The following is an 18922-nucleotide window of genomic DNA, read 5'->3' as shown; positions in this document are numbered from 1 at the left end:
AAAATAAAGTTAGCCACTGTTTCCCCATCTATTTGCCATGAAGTGATGGGACCAGATGCCATGATCTTCAGAGCCAACTTTTTCACTCTCCTCTTTCACTTTCATCAAGAGGCTCTTTAGTTCTTCTTCACTTTCTGCCATAAGGGTGGTGTCATCTGCATATCTGAGGTTATTGATATTTCTCCCAGCAATCTTGATTCCAGCTTGTGCTTCCTCCAGCCTAGCATTTCTCATGATGTATTCTGCATAGAAGTTAAATAAGCAGGTTGACAATATATAGCCTTGAAGTATTCCTTTTCCTATTTGGAACCAGTCTGTTGTTCCATGTCCAGTTCTAACTGTTGCTTCCTGACCTGCATACAGGTTTCTCAAGAGGCAGGTCAGGTGGTCTGGTATTCCCATCTCTTGAAGAATTTTCCACAGTTTATTGTGATCCACACAGTCAAAGGCTTTGGCATACTCAATCAAGCAGAAATAGATGTTTTTCTGGAACTCTCTTGCTTTTTCGATGATCCAGCGGATGTTGGCAATTTGATCTCTGGTTCCTCTGCCTTTTCTAAAACCAGCTTGAACATCTGGAAGATTACAGTTCACATATTGCTGAAGCCTGGCTTGAAGAATTTTGAGCATTACTTTACTAGCGTGTGAGATGAGTGCAATTGTGCGGTAGTTTGAGAATCTTTTTGCATTGCCGTTCTTTGGGATTGGAATGAAAACTGACCTTTTCCAGTCCTGTGGCCACTGCTGAGTTTTCCAAACTTGCTGGCATATTGAGTACAGCACTTTCACAGCATCATCTTTCAGGATTTGAAATAGCTCAACTGGAATTCCATCACCTCCACTAGCTTTGTTTGTAGTGATGCTTCCTAAGGCCCACTTGACTTCACCTTCCAGGATGTCTGGCTCTAGGTGAGTGATCACAGCATCATGATTATCTGGGTTGTGAAGATCTTTTTTGTACAGTTCTTCTGTGTATTCTTGCCACGTCTTCTTAATATCTTCTGCTTCTGTTAGGTCCCTACCATTTCTGAGCCCATTTTTGCATGGAATGTTCCCTTAGTGTCTCTAATTTTCTTGAAGAGATCTGTAGTCTTTCCCATTCTATTGTTTTCCTCTTATTTATCACTGAGGAAGGCTTTCTTATCTCTCCTTACTGTTCTTGGGAACTCTGCGTTCAAATAGGTATATCCTTTTCTCCTTTGCTTTTTGCTTCCCTTCTGTAATCTAGTGGGAAAAAAATGATTTCATAGACCATAGAAATTTTCAGATTAAATTACCATTTCAAAGCACCAGCCCAGTGAAGTGAAGAAATGACATATAATGTATTAATAAACAGTAGGTAATCCTTTAGGCACGTGCATTACAAATGTACTACTAGGAAAGGACAAAATGTACTGTGATTGTCCTGTACAAATTTTGATTCACTGCTACGTATGTACCCACAGAGCATCACCAGTACAGAGTGAAGTTATTCTCTAGGTGCTGTCACAGGAAATGGAACTCTTCTGCTTGAAAGTATGAGCATTCTTTTTATAATATGTACAAGTCATTTCCCAAAGAGACTTAAAATCCTATGAAAGGTCACATCATTTTATTTGCATAACTAATGCTCTACTGTAATTAAGCAAATCATAATTATAAAGCACTAATTTTTTACAAGTATCATCTTTTGATTAAAGTTATCATTACTTAAACTCAGCCTATGGATCTGACTTTTTAAGCTACTTTTATATTTCTCAGAAGAAGCTTGAATTAAAGGAGTTATAAAGCTCCTAGGACAATGTCTGTCTCTTGATACAGATACATATAAGAGAATGTGACTTTGAGCTTTATAACTCATTTATTATGGCAGAATTTCAGTTAAAAAGTTTTCTTTCAGCCCTGTACTAGACATCCAGAATATTTGAATACTGTACAAAGAACTTACCAGAAGTCATTCTATGTTGTAATTTAAGAAATATCTACTAAAATACCCTAAATAAATGTTACTTTCATATATCAGCTATGCAAAATATTAGAAGTAGATACTAAACAATTATTTCCAGGATGTAGAGAAAAGTCACACTTATTGTTTACAAAAAACAAAAGGAATTACTGCATTTTTATGTGTAAAAATAAAGCATACTAATGTATTAATGTTAGCCTTAAAAAGCTGAGAAGGTGAAAAGAGAATAGCTAGAAATAGTTTAAAACACTGAGAGGAGAAAATGGTACAACAAGGATAGGAAGTATGCAGGAGCAGAAAAATTAGCAATAGTAATGAAAGCTACTTGGGCACTTAGTAATTTCTAGGCAACACAACATTGCCTGAAGTCAGGTTGCCTGGGTCTAAAAGCTGGTGGTGTACTTCCCCAGCTCTGTAACCTTGGGCAAGCTGCTTAAAGACCCAGCTTCAGATTTCTTAGCAATGTATTAGGGATACCCACAAATAGGAAATCACATTCTAGGGTTGTAGTGAAAAAATACATGAGGCTCCATAGAGAAAAACAGTCATGAAGGGCTTGGCACATAAGTAAAAAACGTTTCATATATTTATTAATAAACTTATTCATTAATCTGTACATTCATCTGATTTAATCTCCCAGTTAAGTTTATGAAAGTATAGGTTGCTCAGTCGTGTCTGACTCTTTGCTACCTCATGGACTGTAGCCCGCCAGGCTCCTCTGTCCATGGGATTCTCCAGGCAGGAAGACTGGAAGTGGGTTTCCATTTCCTTCTCCGGGGGATCTTCCCAGCCCAGGAATTGAATCTGAGTTTCCTGTATTGCAGGCAGATTCTTTACTGTCTGAGCCACCAGGGAAGCCCAGTTAGTTTATGAATTGGGTATTATTCTACTTTTGGAAATGAGACTGCAGAGGTTAATTTGTTAAGTAACTAATTCAAAGTCACAAATTCCATATATGCCAAAATGGCCTGTAACTTGCTTGTCTGGCTGCAGAGTTTACGAGCTTCACTATCACATTACTATTGCCTGTGAACATCATAAAACTTCCCCCTGTTCCTTTTGCCACAAAAAAAGTATATAGTGACTCCTTATTTTTCTTCCCAAGTGAGAATACTAGAACTTTCCATTGTCACCACAGTAATTAAATGAGGAGTGTTATGACTGAAAAAAAAAAAACAATCACAGAGTGCCTTTGCCATGGAGTTTGTTTCCTCTTGTTCAGCTTTAATGAAGCCCAGTGAGGTACATAATGGAGTGTCTGCTCCTCAAATCATAGGACTCCTCTATAATGAAACCGTGAAATCAAAACTTTGCCTGCAAGCAGTTTCCATAAACTTATATACCTAAGGAGGAGTTTTTAAAAATAAATTTAAGAATTCTTGTGAATTTGGTTAATAAAAATTCTAAGCCTCAGTCCTGAATGCAAATAAAAGTTGTAAGTCTATCTTTAGGATTAAAATGATGGCACTTGTCATTCTGCATTATTCCTACGGTCATCAAGACTTCCCCAGGTGTGACTCATCTTCCACCTTATTCATCTGTATTTAGCAAAGCCCTATCTGGCCCCTTCTCGCTTGTCCCGATGCTAGCCTTTTCACTAATCTTAAGCGTTTTAGTTCATCAGTGATTCTTTGCCCCTAATTTAACATCCCAATGATAATATCTCTACAGTTGCAGCCACTATCAAAATGGCCAGTCTTGTAAATGCCTGTCCTATACTAACTTCAAAACACAGCCTTCAAAAGGTGCTTAAATCCTGAAGACTGTACTGATAGGTAGCTCAACTTGAAGCTCCTTGCCCGTGGTGTGCAAAATGCCAGTGAATGACTGTACATCCAGTGGTGGTTTGATGACCTAGATGGGACCTAACTTCTTTGGCTAAAGAGTGAGATATACCCAAGCATGGGGCAGGCTTGTGAGAAATGCTGGGAGCCACTAGTTCTATATCCTAACACATGACATAGTAGAGGGAGAGGACTCAACGTGCATCCTTGGTCCTCTTATGACCCCAGGGATGTTATACCAATGCATTTGCTGTTTGCTGGCCCCCACTCTCACAGCCGTGAAATCATTCTTGCCATTGGCCACGGCCCACTATAGAAATGGTCAACTTCATTTCTTTTTTGAGTCCTTCTACTATATCCTCCTCAGCAATGTTCTTTTTCCAAAAACTATGACTTCATGGCTTTTTATGAATATCAACTGTAGACCAGCACCTTTTCTGACCTGACTCATCAGAGTGAACCGGACAGACACAGAACCACAATATCCAATAGCTAGGTAAAAATAATAATAATGTGAGGCCAGAAATTGATGGTGTTACATCCATTCACCAGCAGAATGACTGAGCTACTTTGCTCTAGATCAAAGAATTCTGCTCCAGTGGTACATGACACATTACAAATCTGAATATTTCCTTTCACCATAACTGAGGGTCGCACTCCTTTAAACTCCATCTACTCCTGCCCAGTACTGTTTTACTAGCTACAGATAACCATCTAGGTAGCAGAATTCTGTGCAGTCAGTCAGAGTGAGCATTACAGAGCAAAAGCCTATTATCGAGCTGCTATCTGCCAGGAGAGAGCCCACTGAGGGCCACTCTAAGGAGGAACCTGAAAAGCTGTCTTTATGTCACGGGTCTATGCATGCCCAGTCGCGTCCGACTGTCTGTGACCTGCCAGGCTTTCTGTCCATGAGATTTCCCAGGCAAGAACACTGGAGTGGGTTGCCTTTTCCTTCTCCAACAAATAACATGAACGCTGAAAAACTGATCATAGATACATATGACCCTTCCCTGTCACTACCCCTTACCAACCCAATGGCATTCCACCTGCCGCGTCCAGTCCGGCTCCCCAGCCCTCCTACTCTACCCTTGGTAAGAGCTGGTGCTCTGCCCTTCCTTCTCTGGCTTATATCCTCTGACACTCCTGCGGTTACCAGGGCGCACAGACATTAGCACCTGGGTGACTGGGGTGGTGGTGGTGATTCCAGGAGAGGAAGCAGAGAACTTACCAGCGTATTTCTCCTGCCTTCTAGAATTATTTATTGCGTGCCACTGCCTTGGCTGTGAGAGACAGGAAGAGAAAGAAGAGACCATTGCTGAGCAACATCCTGAGACTGCCTGTGGCCAGTGCTGAATGGGGCCCATCCAGTATCTGAGGACTCACATCCCTGTGCACTGTGGTTCCTGACGCTTGACTTTCCCTCTTCTCTCATTCCTATTAACCCAGATGTGTCAACTTTACATTCCAGATAACCAGCTGAACATGCTGTCCTCATATCAGTCATCTATATAAACCCAAGAAGCTGTGAGATGAATAATACACAGCAAACAATACCACAAAGTAAGCTCTTTTTAGCACTGCATCTACAAAATGTCATTTCTCTAAGACATATGAGCTAATCCATTTGTACTGTGTTTCTTATCTTCCATCAGTTAATATACTGGGCTCAGCATTTAGCTGTGGTAATATGTGGTTTCTGACTGCTGTACCCTATAGCATTTCCTGTAAGGAAATGATGTTGATGCCACTAAAATATTCACTGAGGCAGTGTCAGGTGTGATAAACACATCCTTCAAATGCAGAAACACTTGACAAAAGTTTAAAATGATTGAATTGTCATATAAAAATAAACCAGTGATATTTATGGAATTAGGCAGACAGCATAGCCAATAAAATGTTATTCTTTTATAAACATTAATGTAGCAAATGGTATACTACATTTCTTCAAGATCCAAAGTTTCCTTAACTAAGTGGAGGCCGAAGAAACTGGCTTTTTATACAATTAATGGTCCAGAACCAGATGGGACTTTCTAACTAAAAATAGTGGAACATTCTCTTATCTTCTCTCAATCTTAACTCTCACGGAAATCTATTGCACTGATGATATATACTGTGGATCTGAACACCACACAGAGTTCCACAGGCTCAGAGACTGATACACAGGAGATAGAATGTTGCGAATTACTCAGAGAAATCCTAGGGAAAGAATTGCTCCCAAGGAAGTATAATTTTTAAATCTTTCATTATAACCTATCAAAAAGAAGCTATTAAGCATTCAGCATTTTTATTAACTATAAAAGGTTAATCTGTTTACCCATGTTGTTTTACATAAATCTTTCAAGGCAGAGAATATCACCATTTTCCAAATAAGGAAACTGAAGGTAATAGAAATTACCACTTGAGAAAATAGAGTCAAGATTTGAATCCAGATCTAAATCCTGCATTTGCAGTTTAATGGTTATAAATTTGTGCTGGTAGAGCCACTTAATTACTGAATCTGGGCCAGGGTTTCCTCATCTGTAAAATGGAGCTAACGTTAGCAACCTAACAGGGTTTCTGAACCTCAGCACATTGATTAGGGGTTAGATAACTCCTTGCTGGAGGGGCCTGCCTACGCCCTGGAGGCTAGGCAGTAGCACCTCTGACCTCTCTGCCCACAGGATGCCACTAGCTCAGCCCCCACACTTAGGACAACCCAACCGAAAATGGCTTCAGACACTGCCAAATCCCCAGACAGTAATATCAGTCCATTGAGAACGACTGACCTAAATTAAAGGATCGTTGTGAAGAATCCATCAGTTAATACATACTAAGGACCTCAGAGTATGTCTGGCGCAGAATATTTAATGTTAGATATGTTGATGGTGAAGGAGGCGGAGGAGAGAAAGAGAAGTAGCAGTAGGAAGGGGAGGAGGGGAAGAAAGAGAAAAGGAAGAAATATGCCTGCATCTGACTGAATGGTACTTATGTTTTATCCAGGCCTGACTGGGTAGATACAATTGAAAAACTCATGAAAGCACTGATCAGACAGAAAACTTAAAAAGACTGATAAGCTTCTAACTTTCAGGATTATTTCAGAAAAATTTCCTTAATCCTTTTTCATTTTTATGAAGTAAAAATGTTTTACATAGAAGATTGCATATGAAAAAACCAAATATTTTCTTAGTGTAATGTCCATACACATCAGCCTAGACTGAATACCATATTGAAATCTATGTCCAAATTTGAATAGATGGAGCCCATCACTTAAAAGAGTATTATAAATACTACTTTTTCCTTAGTCAACATAATTAACCTTGAAATGACTTTATACTTGAGAACATTCAGTCATGGAATACATTTACTAAGGAACATTACAACTATGATTAGCATGTTGAGATTATAAATGAAATTAAACTACAAAAATGTCTTACTTAAAGTCTTAACAGGATCAGAGTAATCAGAGTCAGTAAATTGTCCCATGACATTTGTGGCTCTAAATTTAAATCTGTGGAAGAAGAAAAACAATTTACATATGACTTTTTTTTTCCTATGTATAATTTAAACAAGTAGCTGTGGAAAAATACATTTTTGTTCAGAGAACATGAATTTAAAAAGTATAAACTTAGAAATCTGCCACCACCAGAACAAATAGTATCTTTATGAGTAATTATCCTGGACACAGACCTTTCCAACTTCATCAGAGTGTGACTAAAACTTTGACCAGATTCATGAATAGTCAGCAGTTAATCAGATTAAGTAGATCATCTCCCTCATATATTTGTTTGGATGAAATGACTTAATGTCAGCAAAAGCACAATTTAAACATAACTATTATAGTTCAGTCACCTTTGAAAATACCAGTAAGTCAGATTTAGAATGATCATATAAAACTTACCTTGTTCACATGTAAACAAATAATAATGCTTATTAATTCTGAGTGTGCGTAGCTATATTTTCACTTTATATGCTTCCATGACATACAACATAGAAAATGGGTGCAAAGAAAATGAGCCTTAAAAATCGCTGGATAATTCTATCACCACAGAGACAACCAAAATTTACCTTATTTTAAAACTATGAACATATAAGAATTTTAAAATATAACATCAATCTACATTAATAACCTCTGCTGTTCTCAAATTCTTTTGATTTTATGGTTTATATGAAATGTTTTGGTAAAATTATGCAAAATCAATAATTCTTAGATATAAAACTTTATAGTATATCATATCTATAACTGTTATTGTATGATGATTAATCTCAGGGCATAATTTAGTAACCAAGTAAGTGTTCTTAATAACAGATGATAGGCATTTGGAAAAAAAATGCTCTAACTTCTCTTTCTAATGTTAAGTTGCCCTAGGATGTTTATGAAGAATTTAATAACGCTTTAACTAGTAGGCAAAAGTGAAACTAGCTGTATTTTTCAAATTTAGTATTAAAAATCATATTTTGGAAATTAAATTTTTAAAAATTATAGTCATGATATGATAGTCAACTTAGTAGGAAAAAATAAGCCAAATTTAGCAAAGCATTTAATAGAGCTAAAATATCAACATCTGTTTTTATATTAGAGTGTTATAATCTACACAATACCAAATACTAAAGTGAATATAAATATTTTAATACACCATTTAGATGTTTGATAATATGAAGAGCTGAAAATGATTGTTATGACTGAAGTTAAGGGAGCCACAATTAACTGGAAGACGAGGATAGTGTTTCTAAAGCGGTACATACATCAGCATGCATGGCAGAATGATGAGAAAGACAAAACATCGCACACTAGTCACATAGCCCTCTACAAGAAGAATTAAATTCTCCTACCGGAGTTCTCCAATTTGCACAATATTCATATTGCCCTTAGTTGCTTATTTCAAACCACAATTACTTATAAGTTTGCCTACTTTCCCTAGAACTGTACTTTTACTGAATGAAAAGACAATGCCTTGTTGATCTTTATCATGCATCAGGTCACAACACATTATGGATATCCAGTACTTACTGGAAAAAATGAGAGGAGGAGTAGATGGATGGGTTAAAAATGTCAACTAGCTTGCTGTCATGATGCATAGGAAGCATAAACTATACTTACAAGTATTGCTTTTTTGGTTTCAGAGGTCCATTGCAGATTTTGTCTTCATTACCAGGAATCATACACGCATTATCAGCACCTATGATGTAAATTTCTTCATTGCCACTAAACTTTGCCTTTCCCTCTGTACATGGGGGGTTAGGAAAGCCTTCATTTGTAAAATATGGCCTTGGTTTATTAAAATATGCATCATACCACTTTGTTACATTTCCATCATGCTGAGCTATTTTCAGAAAAAAGAAGAATTATTACAAGTCATATCCAAACGTATTTTCACATTTATAAAAGGCATTTCTATAACTGCATGAGAAAAATCTGGATGCAACATCTTTCACTTTCTGAACCACAAGGGATGATTCAACTGATCTACCAGGATAAGCAGGTAACCCTATCTATCCCATCAGACACGACACTATTGTGGAGAATGACATCTCAGAGAAAAAGCATTCTTCAGTCAAGAGTAACTTTCCCACCTTCAAAGAAGCTATCAAGACTGCATCCTGCCAAAATCCTACCAGCATATAGAATAAAATATTTTAACCACATGTCTTTTAATTTTGACAAACTATTTAGGCATAAATTAATGGTCAGTAAAGTTAATGATAATATTGACAATCTACTAAGCTCAAAAGATGTTGTAATAATCAAGAGTCTATCTTATAATACTAATTTTGAATTGAAATGTCTTTAGCATTGAGCAGTCCACACTCCACAATTTAACAAGATAACCTGGCATGTGAGGATACCTCCTGCTTCTGCTACAAGCACTTGTACATTTTTGATTGGTCCATGATCATCATTGTAGTAACATATTGGCATTCTGATTGTAATTGTTGTTGAAGTCACAAGAAGTTTTCCTGTGGCATCATAAATAGGGGTTGGTTTGGTTTTTGGTCGTGCTGGAGCTGGAAACATGAAGAAGAACTATCACTAGCTGTTGATTTTTTGTTCTTACAGAAAAGAGAAAATCATTTTAAATTCTCCTTTAATGCAGGTAATTTACAGATAAAGTGATGACAAACGTAAATAACATGAAACATTTTTGTTTGGATACGGCAGATATTTGGCAATTATTACCTCCTAATGATATAATTATATATTTGAGACTTGCCTGAGATAATGGAGCCCAGGTGTGATTTTCAGACGTCGGATTCCTCTTCATGTATTAAAGAAATTCAAACTATATATACATATACATATAATTTTCACAAATGTATTAAATCATACTAATATTTTAGTGTGTTTTTTTTTCTCTTACTTCCTTTAGCTGGTTCACTAATTTCTGTTCTAGTCACACCAGGAGCTCTGCCCTCCAACCCCACAGTTATCCATCCCAAACAACTAGATGATATCCTTTCATATTTTTATGTTCACATAATCATATAAAAATACATAAAGTCATACGTAATGGATTTTTCTCACTGATACATTTTAATGGGGCTCTGTTAAGTATTATACCACATATTGCTTTTTATTACAATGACTGTATAAATCTTTTCAAGTCAGCAAGTTCTGGGTTAATTCATTCTTCTTAATAACTGTATTATTTGTCATGGTACAACTGCATCACATTTATTCAATCATTCACCGGGTGATAGGAATTCACTTTTCCTTCAGTTTTTGAACATTTGCTTCACTAATCAGCCTTATTAAGTCTTACTCACTGATTCTTTTATTTCTATAGAATATATTCCCAAGTGCAGAATTTCTGGAAGAAAAGGTACATGTACTTTTAACTTTAACACATATTTCCAGAATAATTTCTAAAAGTGTCATGATAATTCACATTTTACCATCAATGCATACAAGTATCTTCAAAACTAATATTTGTAGAGGTTCTGCTTGTTTCATCTTAGAGCTCCTCACACTAGCTGTTTGAGCATCAGTAAGTTGCTTAATCAAACTTCAATTCTCATAAAATCTTTTTAAAAAGACTCCTAACCATGCCATAAAATCGGCAGTATCATTTCCATTTGATAAATGAGGAAAACAGCCTTAATGCCACATAGCTGTGAAAGGGAAGTATCAAGACATGAACCAAATCTTTTTGACTCAATTCTTTAGCTCACTCCTCTGAGATGTCAGGGTTATGCTGATGTTAGATATGCAGGAAGTTTACTGGGGAAAATATTTGTGGAGAATAGGGGAGCAGGGAGCAATAGTAGGTGGGAAGATCACAGTTCTGACGTGTAAATGAGGAGAAGGAAGGAAGGAAGGATGTGGCAGGAACAGCCTCCAGGTTCAAGGGAGGCCACTGGGGAGCCCCCAAGACAAGGTTTCCAGTTCCAGGATCTGTCATTGGACAGTACTGTCCAAACTGATATGACAATTGTTAATCCAGTGTTACTCCATGTCATTAATAAAATTATGCATATTACGAGAGAAAAATTCAATTTTTTAGACCCCCCATCCCTGCTACCAGTACTCGTCCATTTTCTCTAGATAACTGGTCATGAGTCTATCTGCTCTATGTAAAGTGTGGGAAGTCAGAACTAATCATCTTTACTGGAGGATGAGCAAAATGTCTGAAATGGGAAGTTTCACTAAACAAATATAATGCATCTATTGTTACATACTGAATATATGAGTAAGTCTGCCACTGAATAACAAAGAAATACTATTACAGTTATATAAACTACCCAATGGTGAAAAAATAAAATTTATCAGCTTCATCTTACAGTGAATATTTCTTATTTTTAACAAAGCAAGTTTCTAGATACTGTGGGTTTTTCAGATTCTCTCTTAATCCTCACAATATGAGGTAGGAACTAGTATTATCTCTATTACACTGGCTTAGAGGTGTTAAGAGTCCCTTGGACTGCAAGGGATCCAACCAGTCCATTTTAAAGGAGATCAGTCCTGGGATTTCTTTGGAGGGAATGATGATAAAGCTGAAACTCCAGTACTTTGGCCACCTCATGCGAAGAGTTGACTCATTGGAAAAGACTCTGATGCTGGGAGGGATTGGGGGCAGGAGGAGAAGGGGACGACACAGGATGAGATGGCTGGATGGCATCACGGACTCGATGGATGTGAGTCTGAGTGAACTCCGGGAGTTGGTGATGGACAGGGAGGCCTGGCATGTTGCGATTCATGGGGTCGCAGAGTCGGACACGACTGAGCGACTGGACTGAACTGAACTGAGGTGTGTTAAGAAACTTGTCTAAAGCCAAACAAGGTAGCAAGTGGCCAACCCAGGATTCAGCCTCAGCGACGTGACCCTCGACCCGCCTAAAGACGGCATTGAATCACTGTGCTGCGCTGTAGTTACCAAAGGCTGAGAGAAGATGGTTTTCATTTTAGAAAGAGGATCAGGTGGAATTCTACTAAAGCTCAATATATGTATTTTTAAAAATCTCTCTGCAGGTTTCACACAGGTTTTTAGAGAAGGGACAAATCCGTGTGCACGTTTCTTTCTTGAGAAGGCACCCTGAATAACTGAGTGGCCTTAAGTTCCTCTTAATAACCTTCTGTGGGTTTTGTGGAATTTGGTGAGGGAGGGAGTCTCTAGATTTTTATATATTTTCTATGAAAAAAATCCCTGTCAATGATGAATTGATAGATCTACTTTATAGCCAGAATCATAAAGTTGATTCTATGGTAGTTCAGTAAATACCATTTTATTAACTTAAAAGAATCTGACTTTCAAAAAAAGATCAGTCAGAGAATCTACTTAGAACTAGTCAAAGTCCAGTCATGGGTAATTTAAAGAAAGAGTTTCCTTTTCAATAAAATTGAAAAAATATAAAATACAATTATAAAGTTTGTCTCAGCAAAATTTCAATTTAGCAGAAAACAAATATAGCAGACAGTCTCTGTAATTAACATGGTAATTTGCCTCATGATTTAGGTATTTTAATTACAGCTTTAATAAGCATATATTACTTATTACTTAATGTATGCTTACTATATGTATATGCATCATTTAAAAGCTTAGCTACATCCATAACTCTAATACAGAAAATAAATTATAATTACTTTTAAGACAAAAGCATTTCATGGGAAGGCAGCTCATGTACCTTTAATATCCATGGTTATTCTCATTTGAACCTTTGGCCCTGCACCCGCACTGTTGATTGCATAAACCTAAAACAAAGAAACATCTTGTTATTATTTTCACAGGTGTATATATAAGCAATTATGATTATGTCATTTTAAAATTCTATTTTTTAAAAAACAATTCATATAGTCTATTATATTTTCTTGCACTCAAATTTATATAATATATGGAGGAAGAATGTTAGCAATAAGCTAGTTCTTACAACTGATGCTATGGTACTAGGCCCTGAGAACAAAGGCTCGGCGACCTAAACAGCCCTATCACAGAGACTAAGAAAGATGTGGCTTCTGTTTGAACCCGTAGGAGGAAAGAGCAGAAGAGTCACTGTGTCTACACTCTCTCTTCATCTACTCTAACATCTGTTCCTTTTCTCTGTAGCTAGGTAACTCCAGCTTTCTTTAAATCCATATTCAAGACTCTCTCTTTTTTTTCCTTCTGAGATGAAACCCTATTCCCTCAGCCTCCCAGTTTTCCTGTATTAAATCATCCCTCTGAAAGTTGGCCTCTCTGCCCTGCTTCACCCCTGCCCCTAAGTATCTGACGCTATAACCTGCATAATGTAGCATATACACATAAAGCATTTCTGTTTGTATCTGCAGAGGGTGATTTACACAAATGTGAATCCTCTCAATCAGCTTGGTGCTCAGGAAGCTGCAGACACAGGCTCTTCCTTAATTCACTGTATCTCTATATATATTAATAAAATAATGACTGTGTTCTTGCCAATTTCATTATATTCAATAAATACAATTTAGAATGCATCTTTATTGGAATTAATAAATTTGTTTCATACATTACTGGTCCACCCTCCACCCTATGCACAGTTTAGAAGTATTTTGATTGAATTAAAATAACATATATGATGTGGCAGGTATAGTAAATAAACCAAGCCTATAAGATGTAGCTTAAAAATATATATAAAGGAAATATTTATTGGTGTATGTAAACTTCAAAAAGAAAGTATTCAAAATGAAGTGATGCTACAATGTGATTAATTATTTATATTTCGTTACAACCTAACATTTAAGTGGAATAATAAGGCTGGGCAGTGCTTCTCAAGTTGCAGTGAGGAAAGAAGTCACTCACAAACGCTGTTAAAGGAAAACCTATAGGTTTTGATTCATTCGGTTAGGATATGTGAAAGTTACACATTCCTAGTAAATTCTCAGGTGTTGAGGACAGTGAAAACTGCACCTTGCAAATAATCGAAAGATTGATTTTTTCTTTATGAACTAGTGGACTTCCCCTGGTGGTACAGTGAATGACAGGCCACATGCCAGTGCAAGGGACATAGGTTTGATGCCTGGTCTGAGAAGATTCTATGTGCCACAGGGCAACTAAGCTATGTGCCACAACTACTGAGCCCATCCTCTAGAGGCTGTGAGCTGCTGCTACTGAAGCTCACACCCCTAGAGCCCGTGCTCTGCAACGAGAGAAGCCACTGCAATGAGAAGCCCACGCACGGCAATGAAGACCCATTCATAATTTTAAAAATTACGAATTAGTTGTGCTTTATGTCCTATTTTTCTTTTTATTTGCGAGAGCCAAACCATTTGTTTCCTACCATCACTATTAATATCCTGTATAGAAATTACTATTCCTATTACTGATTTTTCAGATAAGGAAAAAGAGGCACAGATTTGCAGAAACTGCCCTGAAAGAAACTAGCAGGGCCAGGATTTGAATCTCGGTCAGTTCATTCTCTTAACTACCACCTTCTCTCTAACAGATCTTTTAGAATGGGGGTCCATTTAATGGTATATGTAACAAGAGTCCTAGCAAGTCAGATTATACAGTGAGTGAGGGAAATAACACAAATTATTAAGGATGGTTTTCTGATATCAAGAGTTTGTTGGAAGATTAGTTACTTGACTATTTAGTTACTTGAGCTACTTGAATGCTTAGGGTGAATTTCAGTTCAGTTCAGTAGCTCATTTGTGTCCAGCTCTTTGCGACCCCATGAACCACAGCATGCCTGGCCTCCCTGTCCATCACCAACGCCTGGAGTTCACCCAAACCCATGTCCATTGAGTTGGTGATGCCATCCAACCATCTCATCCTCTGTTGTCCCCTTCTCCTCCTGCCCACAATCTTTCCAGCATTGGGGTCTTTTCAAATGAGTCAGCTCTTCCCATCAGGTGGCCAAAGTATTGGAGTTTTGGCTTTAGCATCAACCTCCCATTGAACACCCAGGACTGATCTCCTTTAGGATGGACTGGTTGGATCTCCCTGCAGTCCAAGGGACTCTCAAGAGTCTTCACCAACACCACAGTTCAAAAGCATCAATTCTTCGGTGCTCAGCCTTCTTCACAGTCCAACTCTCACATCCATACATGACCACTGGAAAAACCATAGCCTTGACTAGACAGACCTTTGTTGGCAAAGTAATGTCTCTGCTTTTTAATATGTTGTCTAGGTTGGTTCTTGGAGAAGGCAATGGCAACCCACTCCAGTACTCTTGCCTGGAAAATCCCATGGATAGAGGAGCCTGGTAGGCTGTAGTCCATGGGGTCACAAAGAGCTGGACACGTCTGAGCAACTTCACTTTCACTTTTCATTTTCATGCATTGGAGAAGGAAATGGCAACCCACTCCAGTATTCTTGCCTGGAGAATCCCAGAGGTGGCAGAGCCTGGTGGGCTGCCATCTATGGGGTCGCACAGAGTCGGACATGACTGAAGCGACTTAGCAGCAGCAGCAGCTAGATTGGTTCTATGTTGCTTAATAGATGATTTTCTGAATTATATAGTTCTTTTTGAAAATTCCAAGACATGCTATAAAAATCGTGAAAGGGTGAAACAAATTGTATGTGTATTATGTCTATGTGGATGTATATGAACTCACATATATATTTACTTTCCAAAATGGATAATTTAGAATTAAGATATAAAATGCTTTTAGTAATAGTTGTGTGAAATACATGTGAATTTCAATCATACAAATAGTTATTTCTGCCCTTTGCCTTTGCTATTTCCTTTTCCATTTTCCATTTATAATCACACAGAAACAGTCTTCCTTCAGGCAGAACTATCTATATATCACTGCTCTTTAACTTTTAGTGTGGATTTTCTTTATGCTTTATTTTTGATTTCCACTATAATTGTGCAAACTTTTCTGTTATTTACATATTTTCACATGACTTGCTATATTAAAATAGGAAATCAGCAATTCTGTTTCCCCAGATCTTTTTCACTTGGCATGTCTTTAAGCAATTCCACCAAGAGAAATGTAGTATTACATAAGCTGCAGTATTTTTGAATGCTGAGTTTTTCTATCAACTTTGTAAAACAGATGAATAATTAAAAACTGTGCATACTTACACTGATGTTGTATGTATGTCCACCTTTGAGCCCTTCTAACATTGCAATGACAGATGTGTCCGTTTTCTGGATGATGCTGAGGTTGTGAATCTGGACAGCAGTAGGATCGTCTTCTCTGTAAACCAAAGCTTGATATACTTGGATATTTCCATTTGGTTGAGAAGGAGGAAGAAATGTTAACTGAAATTTTGTAACTTCATCTGGTATCTTCTGAAATGTCATGTTGTTAGGTGGATCCTTAGGGACTAAAAGTATTTAGCAGTTAAAATTATTTAAAAATTTGTGTTCATTTTGACCTCCATATAAAACTGATTTGCTTCAAATTTCTCTTTACAAAGAGTATTACACAAATCATTTAATTATGAAAAGCAAAATGGCAGGTTCATTATAGAATCATTGACATTTATAATCACAGAAACCATAACAGTGATCCAGTTTATTTGCTTATATATTTAGCCTTTTATATGTATGTGTCTTACACAGAATGAACTTCTATGACACTCTGAACTTAAAAATAATGTAGACTCACAGGAAGTTGCAAAAATCGTACATTCAGTTCCTTGTAACCTTCCCCTAGCTTTCCCCAGTGGTGACATCTTATATAACTGTAGTTAAATAGCAAACCTGGGAACAGAACTGACACAATCATATTAACTTGACTATAGGTCTTATTCAATTTTCACCATTTTTCATGCTTCCCTGTATTTTTGTATGGTTCTACGCAATTTAATTCCATGTATAGACTCCTGTAACCATCACCAGAAAGAAGATACAAAACGCTTCCATCACCATAAAGAAAAGTCCTCTTGCTCTCCCCTTATGTTTGCACTTCATGACTCCTTGACACTGGTCAGTCTCCATCTCCATAGTTTTATTAGTTGCAAAAGACAACAGCACAATGACCTTGAGATCCAGAGCTGCTGTGTATATCAACAGTTTATTCTGTCTTTACTGCTGAGTAGTGTTCCATTGTACTAGAATTTGTTTAATCATAAAAACATTTGGGTTGTTTCCAGTTATTTTGTCATTATTCCTAATAAGCCTGTTAACATTCATATAAAGATATTTGTATGAACATTAAGTTTTCAATTGTCTGTGATAATTGCCTAAGATTGTAATTTGTGGATCTATGGTGAGTGCATGTTCAGTTTTATAGATTACCAAAATATTTTTCCATTGTATCAATAGTTATGTATGAGAGATCCAGTCTTTTTGGAGTTTTTCCAGCATTTGGTATTATTACTATTTTAAAAATTATTTTTTCTGTTCTAGTAGATGCATAGTGATGTATCATTGTGGTTTTAATTTACCTTTTCTTAACAGATAATAGTGCTGAAAAAACATATCTTGAGTTTATTTGCCAATCATATTTCCTCTCTGGTGAAATATCAGTTCCTGTTCTTTGTCAGTTTTCTTATTTTTCTGGCCATGTGACATGTGGGGCCTTAGTTCCCTGACCAGGGATTGAACCCATGCACCCTGCGCTGGCAGCTTGGAGTCCTAATTACTGATCTGCCAGGGAAGTCCCCTCTGAAATTTTCTAATTGGATTCTTTGTAAGTGTTGAATTTTAATATTTCTTTATATATTCTAGATATTCCTGTTTATTTTTGATAAATAAAAGTTGCCCTAATGTATAACTAGCTAAATATCAATAAATTATTATGAAAGATAACACAGGATAAAATTATTTCATAAATGTGAGAACTGGTTCTTGTCAAACTATATAATCAGTATTTTTTAAAATAAATTTAATGGTTGCATGAACATATTTAATCACATTGAAATGTATATATTCTTCCATTCTAGGTAACAAATTTCCATGAAGAAGGCTGTTCATATTTACGTATGAATAGCTCAGATATTCACATACACTTGTAGAGATATCTAGAGATAGTTCCCTACGGCAAGCAAAACATAAGTAAATACATAACAGAAAAAAGAGAAGCAGATGTTATTGTGCAAACATCACAATGTGAAGAAATGTATAGCTGATATAAAAGTTAAATTGGTTCAACACACATTTTCACAATTGCTATTATACATTTTTATGATATATAAGAATATATATATTTCTTTTTATGAGAGATGATTCCCTAAAATTAGGATCAGCTTTAAAGTTGAATACGTGAAAAAATTACCTCAGTGTTAGAAAGAACTTCCTACCCTCCAGATATCTTTGTTTTCATATCTAAAATCTACTCTTAGAGGTTTAGTAAAAATTTATTAAACTACAATATCCTTGGAAATGGTGTCACATTAAGATTGTTGATCAAAGTTTTATGGTATGAACATGAACAAGTTTAGCAGCAACTTTTCTCACCGATGGGCAGGATAAGGGAGAAGGGCAGAAAGTAAAACGGATACCTTAACAATACCTGGCCACTAAATGGAAGCAAGTAGAATTTTATGGTGCTGAGGATAAGATGCACCTTTCAATTTAGAACCGTAAGTTTATAGATAATAGAGTGTACAGTATTATGAAAAGACTTTTTTTTCCCCTCCTATACATACCTTACAGATAGCAACAAATAAACGATAGCAACACATCCTTTATGTGCTCTTTCCAGAGATATAGCTGCTGGCAAAGAACATCAGGAGTCTGAAGGAGGATGGGGCAAGCGAGTTCTGGGAAGTTGACTTTCCATGGTCATTTCTCCCAGGTTACAATCTTACTATCCACTCAGACCCTGTTCATGCCAACTTGAGGCAATCTGTACGGATTCTGACATTTGTCC

The 18922-nt window shown here is 36.8% G+C and overlaps 1 protein-coding gene and 1 long non-coding RNA gene across 2 annotated transcripts in view; one reads left to right on the top strand and one right to left on the bottom strand.

Annotated features, from left to right (window-relative positions):
• LOC138437224 (uncharacterized) overlaps positions 1–10036 on the top strand; it is a 90499-nt gene extending 80463 nt beyond the window's left edge. Inside the window, exons 2-3 of the long non-coding RNA XR_011255831.1 lie at positions 4982–5289; positions 8830–10036. This is a non-coding gene — a long non-coding RNA (uncharacterized lncRNA). The remainder of the gene's footprint in view (positions 1–4981; positions 5290–8829) is intronic.
• The window catches only part of PTPRQ (protein tyrosine phosphatase receptor type Q), a 275808-nt gene that overhangs the window by 56079 nt on the left and 200807 nt on the right, over positions 1–18922 (bottom strand). The window contains exons 32-36 of the mRNA XM_069584123.1: positions 16186–16430; positions 12826–12892; positions 9553–9711; positions 8807–9029; positions 7143–7216 (exon numbers count right to left, since the gene is read on the bottom strand). Coding sequence (XP_069440224.1) covers positions 7143–7216; positions 8807–9029; positions 9553–9711; positions 12826–12892; positions 16186–16430 — 768 coding nt within the window. The remainder of the gene's footprint in view (positions 1–7142; positions 7217–8806; positions 9030–9552; positions 9712–12825; positions 12893–16185; positions 16431–18922) is intronic.

Source organism: Ovis canadensis, chromosome 3, assembly GCF_042477335.2.
Source record: "Ovis canadensis isolate MfBH-ARS-UI-01 breed Bighorn chromosome 3, ARS-UI_OviCan_v2, whole genome shotgun sequence".
Taxonomy (NCBI): Eukaryota; Metazoa; Chordata; class Mammalia; order Artiodactyla; family Bovidae; genus Ovis; species Ovis canadensis.
Note: the sequence above shows the minus strand (reverse complement) of the source record. Positions and strands in the feature narration are given on the sequence as shown.